This window comes from Oculina patagonica, chromosome 11 (assembly GCF_052425735.1).
Source record: "Oculina patagonica isolate OP01 chromosome 11, crgOcupat, whole genome shotgun sequence".
Lineage (NCBI taxonomy): Eukaryota > Metazoa > Cnidaria > Anthozoa > Scleractinia > Oculinidae > Oculina > Oculina patagonica.
Window position 1 is genome coordinate 9,364,570 of NC_135768.1, and position 23,960 is coordinate 9,388,529.

General features: G+C 38.4%; 2 protein-coding genes across 10 annotated transcripts in view; both read right to left on the minus strand.

Annotated features, from left to right (window-relative positions):
• The window catches only part of LOC144630139 (uncharacterized), a 96,383-nt gene extending 93,032 nt beyond the window's left edge, over positions 1-3,351 (minus strand). The window contains exons 1-2 of the mRNA XM_078488432.1: positions 3,112-3,351; positions 821-897 (exon numbers count right to left, since the gene is read on the minus strand). Coding sequence (XP_078344558.1) covers positions 821-897; positions 3,112-3,209 — 175 coding nt within the window. The 5' untranslated portion in view covers positions 3,210-3,351. The remainder of the gene's footprint in view (positions 1-820; positions 898-3,111) is intronic.
• Positions 3,352-16,242: 12,891 nt separating this feature from the next.
• The window catches only part of LOC144630188 (uncharacterized), a 64,577-nt gene continuing 56,859 nt past the window's right edge, over positions 16,243-23,960 (minus strand). For all 9 annotated transcript variants that reach the window (XM_078488494.1, XM_078488496.1, XM_078488497.1 and 6 more), the window contains 7 exons: positions 23,532-23,597; positions 20,833-22,923; positions 19,798-19,937; positions 19,001-19,059; positions 18,394-18,522; positions 17,777-17,825; positions 16,243-16,810 (listed from right to left, as the gene is read on the minus strand). In XM_078488494.1, the coding sequence (XP_078344620.1) occupies positions 16,404-16,810; positions 17,777-17,825; positions 18,394-18,522; positions 19,001-19,059; positions 19,798-19,937; positions 20,833-22,923; positions 23,532-23,597 (2,941 nt within the window). In that variant the 3' untranslated portion in view covers positions 16,243-16,403. The remainder of the gene's footprint in view (positions 16,811-17,776; positions 17,826-18,393; positions 18,523-19,000; positions 19,060-19,797; positions 19,938-20,832; positions 22,924-23,531; positions 23,598-23,960) is intronic.

Sequence of the window (23,960 nt, forward strand, 5' to 3'; positions counted from 1 at the left end):
ATCTATTCATAAACAGGCCGAACCCCCCAAGGCAACAACGAATGTTTCAACCCAAGTTCACGAAAGCTTGGCAATCACGAGAGGTTTTCGCTTACAGCAATTTCTCTGCACTCGCTGACTCTTTGATAAGTCCGATTGCCGTTTTTCTGTTGCTTTTACGCGGGCAAGGGAAACGCCACTAAAATACTCCATTTGCGTGTAAGAATCAGGCGCAGTTGTTTATTATTCCGCCTTCAATTTCACTGTCATGGAAACGCAAATTTTAAAAGGTTCTGTATTCCCACTTTAACTCCTAATTTGGGCTGGTCATGCACTTCGCATATACATTCACGTGCACAGCCCGTGGTAATGACCAATCACAAGAGAGGGCAATTCTGCTTGAACTTTTGAAGTCTAGGACGCTTAGCCGACAAACACGCAAAGCAACTTTTCGCACTTTCTGAAGTTACTGACTAAAAATATCGCTACAGAAAATCGTCAAAAGCTTCACAAAATATATCCCCCAAAAGGTGTTTTGTCCATTCATATACAGCGGACGCTTGGTCTCTGTCGCTAAAGTGTTGCCATGTAAACGAGAGTTTTAAAACAAAAATGCATTTATAATTAAGTACTACCTCCTTGGATTTCTTGGGCCAAATTTAACTACGACGTTTTAATGGCATGCTGGGCAGAAAACTGTTTACGGCGAAATGTTGGAAGTCTGTAATATAATATCTTGAAAGTAAGTTCTCGCCAAATTCTGATGAAAAAAATGTGACCTGACCAAGCGAGCGCATTTACTCAAAAATAGGCATGCAATGCGTGAAGAGTGAATACTTACAACTCCGCAGGGATCGTTGATTTTCCAGTTGAACAAGGCTGTCCACTTCTGTTTCGAATGTGTTTTCCAAATCATATCTGGTAGAAAAAGTAAAAATCAAGGGAGATGATTAATAACCTAATATTTTATCGAAACTGAACAAAATTTAACTTGTAGTCATTTAGTTTTGTTTTTCCAATTCATGAAACGTCAATTCTTGAGAGATAGGGGGTCCATTACTGAATGACAGTTCGATTGAAAATAAAAAGTATATAAAAATAAAATTAAGTGGTTGACAAGTTTTTGTTCTCGTTTTTTGAGTTATAGAAGTCTTCTTTAACAGAAAATATTATGAAAATGTTAACAGAAAATGAAAGAAAATGTTATCTTTTAGTATTACCCTTTGAGTCGCTGTTTTTTAATAAGAAAAAGTCGTGAAATGAAAACAACTTTTTATTCCTTTACTTGATGGCATTTTACGTGCCCTAAAACATGATCTGTTTATTCAGTTTTACAACCCAGTGTTTTAGGAACTTGTAACCATCGTAAGTAATAGTAAAGGGAAAACATCGGTGAAAGTGACGCAGCCCACATTAAATTGCGCCAAAGTGAATACTTTAGACTCTGAACTCTCTCCGTTTTGCCAGTTTGCGCTTCGCGCTCGCACGCCTTCTTGAAGAAGGCGTGCGACTCAATAAAACCGATGTAGTTTGATTTTATACGGAATTTCAATTCCGTTTCACACTCTCAGTTCATAACGAATAATATCTTGAAGTGAAGCATTTTCTCAAGTGACTACTGATAAACAAGATTTTTTTATCGAGTTTTACACCCTCCGTGTTTGAGGAATATTTAACCAATGTGGTTGAATTCTGTAAAAAAAGACTTAGTTCGCATGTACTAGCACAACTTTTTCTTTAGTTTGAGCGAAAGTCCTCTTTCAACTCCGCCCGTTCGCGTCTTCTGCTCGCGCGTCTCCTTTGAAGAAGAACTTACGGTTCAATCCAAAATGAATTTTGCCTCTAGACAATTTCGATCTGTGTGAATTTAAAATCGAACGAGGTACATCCAGATTTACATTGGCGTCCGCTCCAGTTATTGCATAACGAATAATATTTTAAAGTGAATGTAGACTGAAAGACAAATTCGTCATCGAGTTTCACACCCTCTGTGTTTTAGAAATAGGCAGGAAACCTAAGGAATAGGAGATATGGGCGACCAAGTTACATAAGATTCAGCTCCCATGTAGCATCGCTAACTCTTTTGATAGACTCTGTCATTTACGCCCGTTCACGCTTTGTACCCGCACGAAAAAAGAAAAAAAAAGTAAAAAAAGCACTGCGACTCAATTCAAAGTGAGTTTTGCTTATGGATAATTTCGCGGTTTGTATGAATTTCAAACCGATATTTCATACGGAATTACGTTGAGTTCTCATAGCTCATTCACTGATTGCATAACGAGTGATACCTTAAATCGAAGCATTTTCTCAGTCAAGTGAACTGAAACATGACGTTCTTCTTTCGAGTCGTTTTCAGGAGAATTGGCAACCAACGCGTATAAAGAAATTGAGCAAGAATGACTCATCAAACATTTAGAGCGCCAGTAATATTGACTCTATACTTCAAGCCGTCATTCTTTCAAATTTTCTCTGTCGCACTTTAAGATAGCTCCTTTCCTTAAGAAAAAGAATTGCGACTCAATTGAAATGAATTTTGCGTTTCGATGATTTCGGTTTTGAATTTAAAAGCGACCGAGAGAGTTTTATTTAACGCGGAATAATATTTGCGTGTCATTCACTTATTGCATAACGAATAATAATTTGAAGAAAAGCATTTTCTTCCGGAGAACTAAAAATGATGAAGTAAATTTTGCCAATTTTAATACGACATAGAATCTGCTTTCTACGTGTTTTTCTTCTCTTAATTTTAAGCAGTGAAAAGCTTTGGTTTAAAGAATTCAGTGTGTTTGTTTCATCATTTTAATCACTTGATTCATTTAAACAATGCTAACACTTCCCGTGAAATAAGAGCAAGTAAATTCAAATATTGGTTATTTCTAAGTACGTACTAGGTATTGGAATTCATATACGAGTTTAGTTTTCACGAGCAACAATTCAGGGAACCATGATTTTGCGGACCGAGGGAAACTAAATTCGGTTTTAAACGAACCACAACCAAGGGCAATTAATTTAGCTGAGATATAAGAGGCGATCCGTTCGCAAACAAAAAGGGAATATAGTTACCGATACATTTCACAAAGCTGTATCAAAATAAACAGTCAAAATTTCAAAGCGAATAGGACCAAGTCTTACCCGAGAGCATTGGTTATCTGTATTCCTTGTAGAAGAGCCGCGATCAGTAGAACCGACGCTAGCGCCGAAGAATCCTTTAGTTTGACTCTTCGGTACATTTTTTAAGAAGCCCACCTTTTTCTTTTTCGTAATGAAGACGACGTTATTGCTATACCAGACTGTAATTCCAACAGGGAAAATTTTTTAGTCTGGCTTTAAGCCGTCTTAATCCTTCTGCCTTGGTTGAAGGAAGGTGGCTAATGTTTTGCGTAAACGAATTAGGAGTTGTAATATCGGAAAACATTCTTTTCCAAACCTTCAAATATCTTGGTGATATCAAAGCAGTTGACCACTAGGCGTGCGCGAGCCTTTCAATTTGGTTTGAATGGTTTCCTTGACACTGTTTCAAACCCATCGGTCAAGAATCTACTCGTTTAAATTTTAAATTAAAATGGAATATTTCTGACCAAAAGCTGAGGTGCAGATCTGCGCGAATTCTTTTATTGAAAGTATTCAGATAATACGGCTAGTTAATGGTTTTAGGATGCAAGTTTAATTACATTTGCTGCTCGCCCAAGAAAATAGAAATAACAATATTCTTGCGCGAGAGCAAACAAGAACTACGAATAAAAATGAGTAAAATACTATTCAACACTTTAATTCTTGTTTTGACTACGGAACGTAACCTTTCAAAACTCTTCTAACTTTTAGAAGCACCTCTACAAAATCAATTAAGATAAATAAATTAAATTTTTAAAAGTTCAATATTTAGAATAACGTTAGAATCATTTGTGGCATATATTATTTTAACGAGTCCCATTTTTCATCAGCTACGAATTTAAAATACATTTTAATGCAGAAATTAGTAGCGTTCATATCCAAAGCAGTAGGAATCCTTTATAACGATGAACGTTGTGGAAAACTAAACTCAAACAAAACGTCTGTTCTTTTAAACAGTTGGTTTCTCTAAACAGTTTATATTGTTTAGAATAAGCCTTTATTGGCAGGGAGATAGGAGGTAATTTCCAGCCAATTTGAAATTCAGTCTCACAAACAGTAAAATAAAATATTTGAATTGATAATATCTGAGAGTGGAAAATAGAAAAAAAACTTTATTTATAACAGATTAAATTCCCTTCAAATGGCCTTTAATAAGTAAATCCCTGTTGTCCAATTATTTTAGCCGCGCTCTATTGGGATACGCCGTTAAAGTTTCTGAAGTTTTACGTTTGCGGTGCTGGTTTTATCATTTTATTATCTTTTTTTTTTTTTTGCTCTTTTCTACCTTGGATTTACAACTCCCCAGTAAACCAATTTTCAATTTCTGTGAAAGTAATTCATTAATATTGAAAAATTTACTCCAAACAAGCCACCGACAACGGAAAATCCTAATATCGTACAGCCTACTTTTATAAAAAGTTTCAGCAACCGTAAAAGATTAGGAAAATGATGTATTGGGAATAAAAATTAATAATCGGTTCCAACAAAACACAACCTTTGTGTGAACAACCGAAGGCCGTCTACTTGTTTGATAAATGACAAACAAAAGGCACATATATATCTGTACTAATTAGTTTTAGTTCTTGGAATTGTGAAGCGATTTCGTGTTCAGAAACGCGTTGCGTTTGGCATAAGACATTTCCTAGTATTAAAGGTTTAGTAGCAGTTTAGATTTTTGCGTTAAGGAGTATCCCTGATCGAGTACTGCTTGTGTAGTTCTATAGCGTGTTTCCAAGGAGGGGGTAGAATATTTAACAATTATCTCTTAGGTTTGCACTAACGTGGGTACAGAGGTGACAAACAGCCAGTGCGGCGCGTAGCAGTGGCGGGGTGGTTATAATCATGCCGTATGCAACAAGCGCGGATGTAAAAATCGTTTCATCAAATTTCTTACTAACTTAATTGGTAGTATTTCCTCTATTTTAAATTATAAATCGCTATTTTGCGCTTTAGGTTGATGTAAAGAAGGGGAAATATATAAAGGGGGAAAAAATAAGGTATTAAATAAAACACGAAAAAGGGGGGGAGAGATTTTAATATTTTTTTTTAATGGGGTTTTTTTATAGAAAGGAGGGGGAAAAAGGTGGAAAAGCTCATTGCGTAAATTTTTTTCAGAAATGTTCGTCGCACAATGTCCCCTTGTCATCACCTATATTCTGTAAAAATTTGACAAACGATTAAGGTTATAATTAATGGCAAGTTCAGCGATATAAAATAATTACGATCAAAGCTGAACATTATATTCCTTGTACAAGTCAAACGAAGCAAGATCAGTTACTTGTCTTTGGCCCGCCGGGCAGATTAAGCCTAGAAAATTAATTGCGTTGAAATGAAACTGAGCTCATAACTGATCATGTTCGCTTAAGTAAAGGGAAAAGGAAACCTTGAATAGTTTCGCAGATTGAGAGAAAGAATCTGATATCCGAAAGCTCGACTTCGATATTTATTGGACTGTTGGTTGGAAAGCTTTGCTCATATGGAATTGCCAAGTCTCGTCTGTCGAAATACAGATGAATTGCTCGCCCTAATTTTATAATGAATATCTATTGAGGCTTTCTGATTAAAATTGTATCTGTTTTCGGTCTTCCCGTAAATTGTTTGCTGCTTCTTTTGTTCATTCTGTCGCTTACAACTTTTTTCAATGGTAGACGATTATTTCTCGGATGTTTATTTGCCGGGCAAATAAAACCATGAAGTGACAATTTTCTATTTATTTTAGAAAAACTTCGGCAAGATAGGTAAGATGTTTATAAAGCCTCATGCGGAGTAGCCGCCAGCCTTATATTCAGAGTGTGAGATTGAAAGGCCGAGAGTTTCACAACTGCAAAAAATACTACCTATTACGGCAATAACTATACTGTCTTCACTTTGATCAACAAAATTTCGGGAGCAAGTTTTAGTGAAGTGTCAAACACCGTCAAGCACTTGGTGATACCGTATATTACCAAATATGTTAAGGTGCCAAAGACGTACATATAATTAGTGTATAAATTATCATAAATCACTGTCATTTTGCAAGCACTCGAGAAGTTTAAAGAACACTCGCTTATGGTCCATGCCTTGTAGAAGAGAAAAATATTAAAAGTGTAAAAACGCCTTTAAGTCTGATCTCGTCGAATGCTACTCATTTGCTGTTACGTCAAGAGGATATTTTGTTTTTATAATTTTCTTTGTTTTTATAAAGGAATAATTACGTGTTACTTCAATGGGAAAAAATCATTTACCGACCATATCATAAAATGTATTCAGTGGTGAGAAGAGACCATTACTGAACTGTATATTTAACCGACCCTAATTTAAAAAAAAAAATTAAACAGAATTCAAAAGTCAAAAGTCCACTTCACCAAAAATCAATCCCTGAGAGCAAATCACGTGAATTCAATACACCCCCCACGTGTACAACCCCTTCTCATCTACAATGTAAAATGTAAATGTAAATACAATTTTAAAGTCCATACGCGGGACGAGGTTACCCTCAGTGTCCGAGCCAGAGGCTCATGTATAAGACGTAGGACTGTACAGATCGAATTGGAATTTAGTAGTGTTGATTTTTGCGGAGGGAGGAAAACCGGAGAACCCGGAGAAAAACCCTCGGAGCGAGGACGAGAACCAACAACAAACTCAACCCACATATGACGCCGGGTCCGGGAATCGAACCCGGGCCACATTGGTGGGAGGCGAGTGCTCTCACCACTGCGCCAGAATTTAATTACATAAAAGTTTACTTGACAAGTGACCAATCCGCGAACTCGAATCACGTGAATTTAGTATATGTTCACATGTGCGACTCTACTTTTTCGTAAGCAGGAAAACGAGATTTGGTTATAACATTTTGGTTTGCAAAATGTTGTAGGGATCAAATTTTCACATTGGCTGTAAAAGCAAATTGTTGTTTCTGCACGCGAATACTACTAAAATAATCGACTTGCTCAATTATAAATAACGTAATCCATTTCGATTTGATTTATCTGCGTATTCTGGAGCCAGAGCATCCACTGTGATAATTCGTCCACTGTTTATAACAGGCAGATAATTTAAATGTCATTTAAAAATACGAGGTTAACGGCAGTTATGTTAACAACATGTAACTTGTAGATTTCTGCTTGTCAAATACGATTACAGACTAAGGAAAGTACGAAGAGGGATTTATTTACTAGATGAGATATTTTTTCATTTTATTCTAGTGGGAGTAAATAGTGAAATATATTTACCTTACAAAAGGACTGCCTTTATTTTTAGACATCCCTGTATTCCCATTGGGAAATAATTGAAGCGGGCAGAGTTAAAAAAAAGCCGGAATCGACATGACGAAAGTTTGTAAAGATGGCGGGCCAAAGAGAATCTCTTTCACCCAGTTTATGTAAACATTTATGCCGCCCAAATCGTCTGCCACTTCGTCCGCCAACACGGATTTGAGAATAATACTGTAATTTGCACCGAACAACAATCATCATACTTGAAAGCTTGCTGTTATTTAGATGTTCTTTTACAATAAAGAGATTAAGCATGACGTTTATTTTCCCCCACGAACGGTAAAAATTCAACTTCTGCCGTCTGCCGTTTGGCGTTCGTACGCGGAAATCAGTAGTTTTGTGCTTGTCGTGAATGTGGGATTCTTTTTCTATTTTTATGAGGGATTAATTTAAGAACTAAATAAAAAGGGTAATAAAATGAAAGGCAAAATCGCATTTGCCGTTTTACAAGATATCGATTCATCCTTTCGGTTATCTGCATTTGTCACAAGGTTAGTGGGAAAACGCGTGGGAAATGTACCCATGGATATCTCGAGTTCAAAAAACCAATTAGAACGCGCGAAAACCAAAATTCACCAACATTCCTCACACCCAATTGCAGTTACTTTAGCTGCAGTGTCTGGTGTCGATGAATTGTTAAATGAAAGCAAAATTTATCACAAAGAACAATAATTCTGTAACTACAAGCTCTCTGACTTTCACAAAATTCAATTATTTTCCCTCTTTTAAAAGCAGTTTCTCTTTTATGAAAATAAGAAAATGAATGGAGCCATGGTTATTAAATGTAAGAAAGATTAAAGTCTGCATGAGGTTTGCACGTGAACAGTTTAAAATATTCGAAAGAACGGTGTTGAACTTGATAGAGTGAAAACAACATGGCTAGTTTTTGGAATTGTGTATTTACACGCTTCATTTAATTCAATATTATTTTAATACTCTGACGGTCCTGACGTTGTAGCTGATTTCGTGTCCGGACCGCCTTCGATTTCGCTTCATTCGTTGATACGTCACACCTCCGTTATAGCGTACATGAAGTTTTTTAGTCCGCCATTACGAGCGGTTTCGTTCAGGAATGCTCAATGAGCTGAAATTTCGGTTTGAATACCTCGCTCCCCCTATTTTTCATTTTTCGTGTTTTTCACCTTCTCCCACTTAAGGAGCCTCTGCGGAGGAAAGAGGTTTGGAATAACGTCGAGGTTCTTCTACTCGTTATTATTGTTTTGCAAGGATATCTGTCGTTAATAATAAAGAAAAAGGTAAATTTGTCCCGGAAATTTTTATTTTGGCTAGTAACAAGAGAGGATGCTTTCTTGCCAGTAAACATTCGTTCGTATAAGGGTCACATAAACTTTGCAGGCGAAGATTGCACAGTACGGTCTGCAAATCAGTTCTGTTTAAAGGTGGAGAATCTGGGGAAGAGAATAGGGAGGCTGGGTTATGTTTTGGATTGGACAACTAAACCTTGATTCCAAGTTGCGGAAAACAAAATGATATAAAGTGTAAAATAGAATGAAATAAAGCGGCGAAAATTATGATCTGTAATACGTTTGCAATTAATGACAATTTACAATTGAACCTTGAAGCTTGATTTTGGGCCCGGCTTCTTGGAAATGCTATAAAATAAAAATAAAGTCTATTAAAATAATAACCAATCGCGGCGCTTGCACGAGCAACCAGCTTACTGTTCAAGTGCACCACTCATGCAAATAAGAGATGTAACTCGTGCCCATGCATTTCAATATTCTTAAAAATTCGAATTTCACCTTTTATGGCCATGGCCCCTTTGATATTTTTATTTAAAAAAAAAAAAAAAGAAAAAAACAGAACTAAAAAAGAAAAGGTTGCAGAGAAAAACGTACTATTTCGAATTTCAATGATCACTCTTATCTTCAAAAGAATAATTTCAGAACTCACCACGCGTCTTCGTTGTATCTTTAAATCTGTTTATTATTTGAAATTTCACAAGCCAGTTTAATTTTAATATTCTTTAGTTTCAGCTGCCGTATGATGATAACACATGTGAGAGAAAGGATAAAAAAAGGCTCAAAAAGCACACTGGACGCAGTAGCTTGCTGTTCATTGTGATTGACCACTAGGAGCGTGTCCTTATTTGGCTTTTGCGATTTTATATTGGGATAAAAACATCCTAATTTTAATTTCCCAATCGACAGCATCCCAAATTCACTGCAATCTGAAGATGAGATGATTTTGTGTATGATTTTGAATAGTTGTTGAATGGTTTTGGGCAGTGAAAGTAATAAGAAAAAATCTGTTGACGCATTTTAGTGACAAATTTGAACAAATTTAGAAAGAAACGCAAATCGTTGTATCATTAGAGTTATATTCACAGGCAGCCCAAGTTCACTGCGTGAATTAATTATTTATAAAGTGAGAGTTGCGCTGGCTTGTGGTGTTCGAACACCACCAGCCAGCGCAACTCGCCGAAAACGCTTTACAGTAAGGGCACTCGAACCATGAACGCCATGGCTTTATTTTCGCTTTATTTGTACTTTATTTTCGCTTTATTTGTACTTTATTTTCACTTATTTTGTAGTAATTTTTTACATTTTTCCAGAACTAGCCAATCACAGCTGCAAGTCGAAGAAACAGCCGAGACATTTTTTCAACATTATTTTCAAACTGGCGCGTGTTTTTACACAACGGCGGTACATTAATCCAGAATTTTCCGCGGTCTGCTTCTTACAATATACAGCGGGATATTCAACCAGTGAAACTATCATAATGGCGGTTTCTGACGGAAATATTTCTTCCTTATTCAATAAAGGACAAGAAACAAATGAAACGCAAGCTATTTAATATTTATTTCGACGGTAAACGTCAAACAACATTTCGTACACAACGTAACCGTACGATTAGATTTATACTGTTTAAATCTGCTTTGTAATGGAAATCATCAGAGAGATGAGTTATACAAATCACTCAGTACAGTTTAGTACTTAAAGTATGAGTCTGGCAAATCATATGCCGGCTTCCAATATAATACTCACGCGTTTTCGGCTTACAGTCTGTAGACGGAAAGAAGGCTTCGATGTCTTTGGATTTCACCCGGGGATTTCACATAGGCTACAGCGAACATGGCCTAAGCCGGCCTCTAGTATTTCCGAATTATGTCGAGAGACGTTCCAGTTTAAGACCTAAAGATCGATACTTAAACCATAAGTGAACCTCTGAAGGTTTCAGTTCGGAAGAGTCTCGATGTAGCCATCTTCATTTAATGCACCTATCAATGTAAATCCCGCGGGGGGGGGGGGGGGAGTGCGGGCAAAGGCACGGGATTTGACAACAAGAACGATCTCCTCTGTCGGGCATTTGACTGCGAGTCGCGTCCCGGGGGTTGGGACATTTGACTTTGACCGGGAAGCGCCTGGATCCAATCTTCAGACGCGATTACCAAGCTCTTCCTTCTCGTGGCTTTGGAAATCATATGCTTCATTGCAAGGTACGATTCTGAGTTTTTCATCGGCATTTATCTGCCACTTTTAACGCCATTTAGTCATAAAATAGCGATTTTAAGAATATTTTACTTTCAAGTACATTTGGAGTAGGAATCCTAAGGGAAATCTAAGACGTCCGTGACCTTTTATTGTTTTCAATATGAATACCGAAACGGTTGGATTGACAGAAAATCAGTAAAGGTATGTAGAAAGTACTTGTTAGTTTGTTTTAGAATTCTGCCCCTGGGTGGGTCTTCTTAGGTACATTTGAACAAAAATATTTTTCCCACCCTCGGGAATTTGACTGCAATTTTTACTTTTTTGTCAAATCCCCACCCCTGGCCCGCACTCCCCCCCCCGCGGGATTTACATTGATAGGTGCATAACAGCAACAGTCGTGTTTTCCCACGATGGGGCTATAAATAGCTTGCGTGCAAGAGATTCATGTGGAGATAAGCTGTCAATCATACGGAAAAACCGTTGTTGAACTCGCGGCTGTGATTGGTTAGTTCTGGAAAAATGTCAAAAATAACTACAAAATAAGTGAAAATAAAGTACAAATAAAGTGAAAATAAAGCCGTGGCGTTCATGGTTCGAGTGTCCGCACTGTAAAACGACCTGAGACGCAGGCAGACAACGGAGAATACAACATGGAAACAAGGTAAGTTGATTTTATTTATAAAATATTTCATTTTATACCTTTTGAACCAAAATCGCTAAGCTCCCATACAAACCCTTATAATTCGCAACTTTGTAACACAACACCGCTCCAAGCCAAGAGTCACGTTCGCTTACACTTTAAATAATTAATTCACGCAGTGAACTTGGGCTGCCTGTGGTAAGGAAAGCATCCTCGAATTCCGTTTTGAGTTGTCACGCTGGACTCGTTGCGTGACGGAGCACTTATTGAGACTATTGACAGGAACATATAACCTTCTCTGACCTTCTTTCAAGAATATACACTATATCAATCTAACATGAACTGCAAACCATAGATTTCTGTATGGTCAGGAACACTTCAAACTAGCACTGAATTAAAATAAAATACCTTGGTCGATCATTCTTCACTTAAATCCTGCAAACCATATGCTCATTCCTTAGCGAAAACCATATTTGTCATCCTTGTATTAAGCGCGTTCAACATTCTTCTTAGAATCAACAGAATCGAACAATCTTCCTTGACGTTTAAGAGTTCCTTCGTTCATTTTTCTAGGCAAAACCGTCTGCGGAGTTTTCACATTTGACATTTTTGCAAGTTGGCGAATGTATCGCGATTGCGGCGCTTTCTTGCTTCTTCGTTTGAGTTGTCCTCGTCAGTGTTAGCAACAAAGGTATAATTTCAAACCAGTATTACCTTCTTCTCCATAAGTCACTGCAAACATCAACCGTGTAAAGCCTGGTTCTCATATGATCGTCCCGATCGTCTCTGTCGCTTCAAAAAGTTTGCTTGCTCCAATCACCTCAGACTTTGCAAACGACAGAAGCGACAAAGACGATCGGGGCGATCATATGAGAACCAGCCTTAAACAGTTACACGAAAGCGGTGGCCGCCGATGGAAATTTGATTCCGCGAGTCTGCCTTTTGGGCGAGGGTCGAGGGTCGAGGGTACTACGTCGAGGGTCGAGGGTAACTAGTCGAGGGTCGAGGGTAACAAGTCGAGGGTAAAGAAAATCTCAAAAAAAAATTTTTTAAAAAAATATAAAAAAAAATTAAAATGAAAATAAATAATAAATAGCAAAAAAAAAAAGATAAATAAAGAAATAAAAAATCTGAAAAAAAAAAACTAATGAAAAAGCTCAAAATTATTTTAAAAAATTATTCAATCGAATCGTTATTAGTACACGCCTTATGGTGGATTTCCACTGACGCGTAATTTTTTACGTGCGTGAAAAAATTAGAGAAAATGTATGAAAGGCTTGCGTAAACGTGTACGCAGGCCGTTCATACATTCTCTCTAACTTTTTTCACGCACGTAAACGCACGTAAAAAATTACGCGTCAGTGGAAATCCACCATAAGGCTTGCCGGCTATTTACTTAAATCACCCTAAGCGGCTTGTTGTGTTTTGTTCACTAGTCACCGACGGCAATCATGTATCACTACGGTATCCGCTTTATCGAGTGTCAAAACAGTAGTGTCGTATTTCCGTAATAGCGAGAGTATCCGCAAGCGGAAGTCATTTTCAGTCAAACCTCTATAACTTTCGCCGGGGATCTGGATTTTGTCCGTAATAGCGAGGTGTCCGCAAGGCGAGAGTTGACTATAGTAGTTAAACTTAAGCTTAATTAATTAAGGTCAGTATTCGGTAGTTGAGCTATCTGTTAAATGTTCAACATAACTTTGGCCGCCAGAGCTCAGTATGGAAACGCTGCCCTGCGGAGAGGTGTGGCGGCCGGCGGCCGGAAATCGATAAAAACGTCTGGAATTCACTAGTACTGAAAATCACATAAAAGATCCATAAATAGTTCTCGCAATACAGACTGCTAAAAGTCGCAGGATGAGCCATTTTGATGTCGTGCAGCCTAACTAAATAAACACCTGTTCTGCAGGTTAGATGTCGTGTGGCGTAAAAACTCCTGAATGAATCTGGGGAATGAATGGCGGGCTTTTGTAAAGTAGTCTCCCTTCTCCTGTACTTTAAATATAAATTGTGCCATGCATCCTGAAACGGGGGCCACAGCGTCCACCAAGAATGATTTATAGAATGCGAAAAGTGAGGGTCTTGAAGCGAACAACATCTCTGAGACGCCGGCATTGTGTTATCTGATGCGCATTTTTTAACGGCGACTTTAATTTTTCCCTGTGTTTATTCGAAAATTAAAAATTTTATTCGAAAATTAGAAAATACGAATTTTTTTATCTTTAATAAATATGGAAAAAATTGATACCCTCGACCCTACCCTCGACATGCTACCCTCACCCTCGACAATGTACCCTCGACCCTCGACCCTCGACCAGAAGGCAAACTCGATTCCGCTGAGCGCATGTTCTTTGTGTTTACAATTTGAATGAGCGCCTTACTGTTTACGAAAGCCAATGAAAACATAATGTTTTTCGCTATATCAAGAGAACGAGGTTAACATATTTGACTAAAATATTTTTGTTTTTTTTTGTTTGTTATTTGTTCGTTTTTAATTCAACAGAGTCAGGAATAAAAAAATGTCTTGCCACCAGTTGTCATAAATATTAGAGCAAAAAGGATTCTGAAAAATCGGCTGGAAAAGTAAATGTTTGGAGGTCGTTGGATGGCACAATTAACTCTTAATTTCTCAAGTATTATCCGTTTCGCTTGAATCCCTGTTCCTTTTTGTCAGTATTTTAATATGTTAGCCCTTATTTTATTTTTTTTACTAGAAAGCTTTTATTTTGAGGTTTCTCCTTGATTTGAAGTAAGCTTTACACAACAACAAAAAAAAAACCTAAAATAAGTCCTACTAAAAGCCGGGTGTTCTCAACTTCGTCTCGTTTCATTTATTAGACTAAGTTGCCTTTTTTATTATTGTCTTAAAAACGAAACAACAGTAGAACCTCGGTAACTCGAACACCCCGCTAACTCGAACAAACTTCCATTTCCCTTGGATTTGACCCCACTTTTCAGTCATTTTTACTCGGTTAACTCGAACTCGGATACCGCAAAACGGATACCGCAAAACGAAAACCCCGCTAACTCGAACTAGATTCTTTCCCTTGAACAAAGTTTGGGTCAGCCATTTTCCACTCTTCTCATTAGAATGAATGCTCGTGTAAGAGTTTGCGACGAAATAAGTTCAATTTGCACTGAACTGTATACTGAAGTGCTGAAAAATCAGTATCAATTATTAACTTGAAAAATTAAATATTCAATCGACCACGATAACACGAAACCCCGTTAACTCGAACTGTTTTGTGTTTCCCTTCAGAGTTCGAGTTTATACCGGGGTTTTACTGACACACCATGAAAGGAGATGTCACGCTAATGTCACGCCATGTTAAAGGAGCAGTCACGCATTTTTTTGGTGATTCGCAAAATGGGTAACCACATTGTTGAACATTCAGACCAATTGGCACAAATTTGATTTCCACCCCGCCTCCCCACCACCACCACCACCACTCCACCCGAAAAAAATGGAAATTCTGGATGGGCTTTCGATCATCATCTGACTGAGGATCTATAATGGAAAGATAGATGCGGCGTGTGGAGAGAAATGATGGGTATATTCAGCTTCGTAAAAACAATAGGCAAACAGTCGGATCATCTATAATACGGACACCAAGGGGTCAGTGAATAGTGTCCGTATTACAAAGGTAGAGTTGATGTGAATTTGGTCTCCTCCGGACCGAGAGTACTGCCTGTACTAGGACGGTGTATTCTAGAGGTGTCTGTACGTAAGGGTCGGACTATTATCTTCTCGAAGGGGTGGTATGAAAAATTTACTGTGCAAACTCTTTTTTTTAATTTATGCACCTCTGCAAAATTTTTGTTTTCGAACTGCAAACTATTTTTAGTTATACATATCATGTTTGCAAACAACTTATTTTGTCTTTCTAGGCCTTGTACTGAAGAAACAATTTTTTTTTCAATATTGTTCATACCACCCCCTCACCCCTCCCAAAAAAAATTATGGTCCGTCCCTAAGGAGAGGTTTCTCGGAAACTTTTAAAAAGAACATTTTTTAGTTCTCCTAACAGGAATCAACGTGAGCCTTTGCTTTTCTTGTGGCCGACCTGACGTATTACCACTGAGCTAAAGGACACTTATGGGAGAACGCCATATAACTGGGTTCAAATGTGACAAACCTCAAGCTTATATTGTTGAAAGAAATGATGTTTTGTCATGATTGGTAGAAATAAAGTTTAGGGAACTAGAAGTGGTTATAACAAGTTTACTTGAGGCGCCCCACCTTGTGTTAGAGCAGGAGGGCGAGGCACTGAGACACCGCCTATGCGACTCACAGGCCTAATTTACAAGACCTATTGGCCTGAAAATTTGAGATGAAAGTTTAATATCCTGTGTGCATTTCTAATAAAAGGGTATGGAAGGGCTTGGATCGTTTTTTTTTTCTTATTTTCTTTTTAACAGATATGGAGGAGGGAGGAGGGGGGGGGGGGGGATTAAGCCGACATATCATCTTTAAAAAGTGGAGAGACCACTACCCTTTGTTGATTCGAGGGTCTTGCCAGAGTAAGATAGTTTTGAACATTCCTTGATATAATACCGTATCCATTCGATTAAGCGCCCAAGCTCAAGTAAGCGCCCATTTCGAATAAGCGCCCAGTCGAAAGGTCCAAGAATTCAATAGTAACACGCCTAGGGCGCTTAATTGAATAAATGCAGTATAACATATCAATGTGGCAATTTCGCAAACACTCAGGTGGTAGAAAGGTTCAGGAAAGACGAAGCTTTTAAACTAACTGATCAGGTACCCAACTACGCATGCATACACACACGCACTCAAATCTAGAAAGACAGTTCCAGTACATTTATTTTTAACATTTATTTCTCCCGTTTCACAAAGCTAGTTATTTTTTTCTTCTTTTTTCCTAGCAGCAGGTAAATATCATTGCTTTGAAGTAGTTACAACCTATTAAGGACTTAGGACCCCAGTTTTTTTTCCCAGGTAACTATTTAACGACGTCGTCGACGACCAACACTTTGCTGATTGATTTCCACTGCCTGCCCTTTCTCGTTGACCTCCTCCATTCCGCTCTTATCCGGCTCGGATATGCACTTGAATTGTCGACAGCGACAGGACTTGATCTCCATAAAGTTGGTCACTCGCGTCTCGCCGTTGTCACACACAAGAGTTGCGGTCTTGAGCTGACTCAGAGCCGGTTGACAACACGAGCAGAAAGATTCCAAGCCACTTTCTCCATATGTCGCGTTCGAGGAGGAATCGCAGCTGCCCATACATCTGTTGTGGAGATACTTCAGCGTCGATGTGCAGTTGTCTCTCGTACGGATGAAGTCAAACTTCACCTTTTCAAGTTTACAAGTTCCACTAGAGGACTCGATGTTATAATCAGGCCCTGGTTCTGTGACAGAAGGGGAAAAAGGCGTTAAACAAGACGTTTTGGGAAAAAATATAAAGGGTTAAAAACCATTCCCTACCCTGGGTGCAAGAGGTTTTTCTTGCGCGGTTTCCGGTATCGGTCATATACAAAGCCAAAACAACGAGCAAACAACCTGCACCTTTCATTTTACCGTAACTGATACAACTCCGGTTAACATTTTCTGTTTTCTGTTTTTTTGTTTTGTATTTTTATACCAAAAATGTTCGGTTAAAACATGAAAAGTTTCAAACAAAGTCGCGTAAAGCTCGTTGGAAATTAGACTCTAGAGTAAGGTCTCTGGAATCGAGAGCCGCGAGTGCTTCTTGTTCCAAACTTTTCAATGCATTGCAAGAAGCACTTCTGCGAGGATTCATTCGTCCACGTAATGGTTACTTGCATAACCGAGAGAGGAAATGGCGTTTCCAAAGTGACAGAAGACACGACCTTCGCGCTGGGGCAAATCCTTTCAAAACGCCTCAAGATAACACCAAAACGAACGTTAATCAATTTCTCTTGATAATTTTGTTATTGAATAGTTAATAAAATAAAGTATTAAAAACAATTAGAAAAGCTGTATAAAAAATCTAAGAAAAAACATACAAAAAGCGATAAAAAGACTATAACTAGGTTCATATACAATTATTAAAAATATCGGCCCCTTTATAAAAGAAACCGCTCTTTTGGTCGATTCTAATTTAAACCTATCAATAACTAATTTTTCTTATTCCTAATGTTATAGTCATAAATATTATGTCTTTTTAGTTGAAAATATTTAGAGAAATAACTTGGGGCCGTTCCCTTGAGACACTTTTCAATGGGAGAAACAATCAGATTCGGAGGATTTCCAATAGAACTCCACATAACTCCGTTGGGTTTTTCACAAACAGTTATAAAACGTGTCGTTTCGCTGTTGTTTAATCTCGTTTCTGACATAATATTTTTCCTTACCACATGGAGGACAGCATTCTTTGTCATTGGCAGAAGGACGTATGTAGCCCTGCAAAAAATTATTGAAAATATCGTTAACAAAGCTATTTAAGGACATCCCTTAGTACTACGTTGCGAATCCTTACAGCGAAAAATTTCACGTGTGATTAAGCGTGCGGACATTTAAAATGGCGGCTTTTTCTTTATGGCTGGAGCCCTCACCAGAAGGGTATATATCGTCATTTTCTTGTAAACAAGTATGGTGACCAATCATTTTTGTTTATCTTGTTTTGAATTGAGTAATAACCTTTTTTTTCTGTAAAACAATTATAGACCAATTTTCAGTGTAAAATAAGAGACAATCGTCGGGAACGCGAATTTAGCAAGCAATCGTGACTACAATCATGATGATATTATAAAGAACTATTGCGTATTAACAAGGTGCTGTTGCTCCTTAACGAGTATGGGAACCCATTTTTTATTTCAAAATTTAAGTTCTTATAAAATAAACAACTAACAGCCAAAGCTTGACAAAACTCTCACTGCAGGTCCTTTTTCAGAGGAATGACCTTTACAAAATAAAAGGATGGCAGATGTGATGAGGCTAAGTATAACAAAAAATTGATGGAAATTCCTACCGCTGGACATTTATCGCAAATGATGTGTTCGGTGAAAATCTGTGCACTCTTGTTCAAAGGAACGCATGGGTTCACCGACAGCTCGCACTTGAGACTCTTGCAGCTACCATCTGTCCAGGAAGTGTTCGGCTACAAACACAAAACATAACGAGTACTTTAGAACAGCATTCAGTTGACACGGCCTTATGGTGCGGACACGCACAAGGATGATTAATTAGACTTAAGACACAGTTCAATATTGGGAGAAACAAGGAAAATATATCAATATTTCCAAAACAGTGACAGGAAAACCGTGATCATGGACTTTAGGTAGAGGGTCTTGAGCAAAAATGTATGGTTAATGAGAATAAAGGATGCAGACAAAAAAGAAGAGAGATTGCAAATTAAAAATCGTTTCTACCGCAATATAAAAAGGGAACTCGCTTTGATCGCGACAAAGTATGACAGTGGTTTTCAACCATTTAAAATAGTAGTAGCTATGCGGTAACTATTAGGACAGTGCAAATCCAACACTGTAATCTCATACTTATATATACGAGAGGCTGACCATGAAGGGGTTTTTTCTAGCTCATTGGACAGATATTCAATTGTGTTGTTTATAACTCACCGCGTGATACTCAGTCTCGTTTTTGCTGTTTATGTAGACACAAGAAGGACAGAACGAAGCTAAAGGAATAAAACAAAAGTTAAAATAAGGTGTTGAACTGTTATAAAAAAATATTAAAATAGCCTTCGGAAATCACTGCAGTTCGACCATCGCCATAACAAAAACAGCTTTAAATGCAAAGAAAGGAAAAGGCAGTACTTGGACTTAAAATGACTATCATATTTCCAAGTTTTTGGTATGGGAAAAAAATTAAATTTAAATTTATTTTTTTTAAAATCTTATAAATTCGTTTGACCCTCCCCATAAAAAAAAAATTTAAAAAAAAAAAAAAAAAAAAAAAATTTTGGCATGGGCAAAAAAATACTAACATCTTCGAATCGAATAAGGTACTTTTAACGATAGCTTAGTAAGGAAACAAACACATCAAAAAAGGTTATAATAAAAAATAATCATGAGAATAGCTTAACATGGTAACAATTGTTTAAGCTTGAGATAATGCCGAGAAATAACGCGTTGACTTGACTGGTCTTTTTCGTGGACATTGTTTCATTTCTTCGAATTAATCCGTTAAATCCGGTATAGAAAATTGGTCGTATAGGGACACTTAACCAAATCAACCAGGGTAAGTTTACTTAATGTGTCTCAACCAAACACGGACAAATAGGGTAGTTAAGGTATTAAATCATTTTCCTAATAAAAAAAAACCGCATCAGCGACTAGGCTCCTTTCTACTTGCTAGATCTTAATTATTTCTCCAAACCAAGCACAAATTTTGACAGACATAAGCAAATACTTACAAAGGCTCGTGGTTATCGATACAGAGGACGACAGCGTAGGAGTTATGGTGCTGATCACACTCGTAGAGGCAGAATACGAGGATGAATGAGTTGATAACGTGAACGTTGTCGGGGTGGTGGTGGTAACCAGACTTGTCAAGCTGAAAAAGACACCATCTCTTTCTTACAACTCTATGCTATTACTCTTTTACTCTAGTTATACATTCTAATTAAGTCGATGGTTTTCATCCGATAACCCTTTTCCCCCACTGGTATCTTTCTGAATTTCCCCGTTAACCCCCCCCCCCCCCCCCCCTCTTTTTTTTTTTTTCCCCCCCCCCCCCTACCTTCCCAGTATTGTGGTCTATTGCGATCTTAGTTGACGGTTTTCAGTGAGTTGCAAACTCTGAATTTCAAAATCCAACTAACGATTGCGTTTTTCGCTGGCGTCAATCATAGTAATGACGACAGCCAACGAACCAATTTAGTGTTTGAAAATAGAAACAAACTAAAATGGATTGAAATCTGCCAATTACAAGCTGACTGACGTGACCTTTTAACCCGGTTGAAGTGAACTTCTGTTTCCCGAGAGGTCCACTAAGACGATAGACGGCAGCAAAAAGCGTAAACGGTTGGGTGAGGATTGAGTTCGTTTCTTCTTCTTTTTTGTTTTTTTTGCATATCACTGAAAACCGCAATCAAGTCTCAACTGTAACCCCACAACACCATTGATTTTAAATATTGTTCTTTTTTTTATATTTTTCCGTTTTTTGCTTCGATTTTTAACCAGTCCGAATCTGGGTAAATACTATCGAATATATATATCAAAAAAAAGATGCATTGCTTCTATTCATTCCAATCACAAGGAAGAGGGTTAGAAATACAACTCGATGAGGCGAAACTTTGGCAAAATTCCGGTGTTTGTAAATGTGCTGAAATACTGTCCCGAGCATTTAGTACCTTTTCAATCGAAAGGAAACCTAAGGAGTCACTGTTATAAGTCCCTTGGACCTTATTTCTTAAATTGTTAATGAGTATGAGAACGATAATACATACCGTGATTTGCTGACCGATGTGGATGTTGATACTGATGTAGATACACTGGTCGAGACGCTCGTGCTGACTGATGATGAAACACTTGAACTCAACGACGTGGATGTCGAAGTACTTATCGAGGTTGATGTGGAAACGCTGCTTGACAAGCTTGTGCTGACGGATGTTGATACACTTGTCGACGCACTTGAACTCAACGAAGTTGATGTTGAAGTACTGGTACTGACACTTGTTGAGGTTGACTTGGAAACACTGCTTGATGCACTAGTGCTAACTGACGTTGATACACTTGTCGACACACTTGAACTCAACGAAGTGGATGTTGTTGTTGTACTTGTGCTGGCACTTGAATATGTCGAGTAAACCGTTGTTGTTGGAGTACTGACGCTTGTCGAAGTTGACGTGGACACACTGCTTGACACACTAGTGCTGATTGATGTTGATACACTTGTTGTGGTAGATGTCGACACACTAGAGCTCAACGAAGTCGTTGTTGAAACACTTGTGCTGGCACTTGAATATGTCGAGTAAACCGTTGTTGTCGGAGTGCTGACACTTGTTGAGGTTGATGTCGACACACTGCTAGACACACTAGTGCTGACGGATGTTGACACACTTGAACTCAGCGAAGTGGATGTCGAAACACTTGTGCTGGCACTTGAATATGTCGAGTAAACTGTTGTTGTCGGAGTACTGACACTTGCTGAGGTTGATGTGGAAACGCTGCTAGACAAGCTTGTGCTGACTGATGTTGATACGCTTGTAGAAGTAGATGTCGACGCACTTGAACTCAACGAAGTTGATGTTGAAGTACTGGTACTCACACTTGTTGATGTTGATTTGGACACACTGCTTGATGCACTAGTGCTAACTGACGTCGATACACTTGTCGATACACTTGTCGACACACTTGAACTCAGCGAAGTGGATGTTGTTGTTGTACTTGTGCTGGCACTTGAATATGTGGAGTAAACCGTTGTTGTTGGAGTACTGACACTTGTCGAGGTTGATGTCGACACACTGCTTGACACACTAGTGCTGACTGATGTTGATACACTAGTGGTAGTAGATGTCGACACACTTGAACTCAATGAAGTCGTTGTCGAGACACTTGTGCTGGCACTTGAATATGTCGAGTATACTGTTGTTGTTGGAGTACTGACACTTGTTGAGGCTGACGTTGAGACACTGCTTGAAGCACTAGTGCTGGTTGATGTTGACACACTGGAACTCAACGAAGTCGATGTTGAAGTACTTGTGCTGTGACTTGAATATGTCGAGTAAACTGTTGTTGTCGGAGTACTGACACTTGCTGAGGTTGATGTGGACACACTACTTGACACACTAGTGCTGACGGATGTCGACACACTTGTTGACACACTTGAACTCAACGACGTGGATGTTGAAGTACTTGTGCTGGCACTTGTCGAGGTTGAAGTTGACACACTGCTTGATACACTGGTGCTGACTGATGTCGACACACTTGAACTCAGCGACGTGGAAGTTGAAGTACTTGTGCTGGCACTTGAATATGTGGAGTAAACCGTTGTTGTTGGAGTACTGACACTTGTTGAGGTTGATGTAGACACACTGCTTGAAACACTAGTGCTGACTGATGTTGATACACTTGTGGTAGTAGATTTCGAGACGCTTGAGCTCAACGAAGTCGTCGTTGAAACACTTGTGCTGGCACTTGAGTAGGTCGAGTAGACTGTTGTTGTTGGAGTACTGACACTTGTTGAGGTTGATGTAGAAACAGATGTGGATACGCTTGTCGAAACACTTGAACTCACCGAAGTCGATGTTGAAGTACTTGTGCTGGCACTTGAATAAGTCGAGTAAACTGTCGTTGTTGGAGTACTGACACTTGCTGAAGTCGAAGTGGACACACTACTAGACAAGCTAGTGCTGACTGATGTCGACACACTTGAACTTAATGAAGTGGATTTTGACGTACTTGTGCTGGCACTTGTTGAGGTTGATGTGGACACACTGGTGCTGACTGATGTCGAGGCACTTGTTGATACACTTGAACTCAGCGAAGTGGATGTTGAAGTACTTGTGCTGGTACTTGTTGATTTTGATGTCGACACACTGCGAAAATAGAAAATGTACATGTTGGTATCCTATTATAATCGACCGGAACGCGTACATCAGACGCAGCTATTGCCATTGTTTTTCCCTATGATATTCACATCATCTTTTTTATGACAAAAATTTATTTTCAGGGAAGTTGTCATTACACAACACTGTTTGGTTAATTTATTGACTTCCCAAGGAAGTGATTTCGGATTTTGTTGAATGAACTTCAGGCTTTCTTGCACTGATGGACTGTTGTTGTTTTTTATTGCCATGGCGATAAAAAACAATGAACACACAAGGTTTACTGCATACATTGAAGGCCATGACTTTTGAATACAGCCTACTCTCTCTTAACGGACACCTCTATACAAAGGGACACCTCTGTAAGACGGACACCTGGTGTTGGTCCCGTCCCTATCGTTTTTCAGTCATTTTACTGTAACTATACTCCCTATAAGACGGACACCTCTCTTAGACGGACAGTTGGAGCCGGTCCCGACGGTGTCCGTCTTAGAGAGAGTTGACTGTATCAACAGAAGAGTAATTTTTTGTGTGTGTAGGAAATATGCTCCAGCTAAGTTTTATTTTGGAATTAATAGAATATAATTTCATATCCCTACCTCACGCTGCTCGACACACTCGTGCTAACTGAAGTGGTTACGCTTGTTGATGTCGACACACTTGAACTAAGAGAAAAATATATATATATACAATTAAAATAATAGTAAGGGCAATAAGTCAATTCATTTACAGTAAGTTTCATTACGCTTTATTGTGCAGGTGTAAACCTGTAAGGATGTCTTAATCAAAGCTTTGTTTCTAAACAGCATAGGTTGGTAGAACTGGGCACAAGTTTGGGAACATAACGCAAGGACTATGGTTTGCAATTGATTTTTAAATTGTCGTTAAAAACTATCTTAGGTTAGGACTTTGTTGCAAAAGAAACACTCAAGGTTCCGTTTTGTTACAATGTAGACAAGAAACGAGCGATCCAGGTGAACAACGCATTAAACTAGGCAGTGGAAAAAGATCACCTCACGAAATTAATC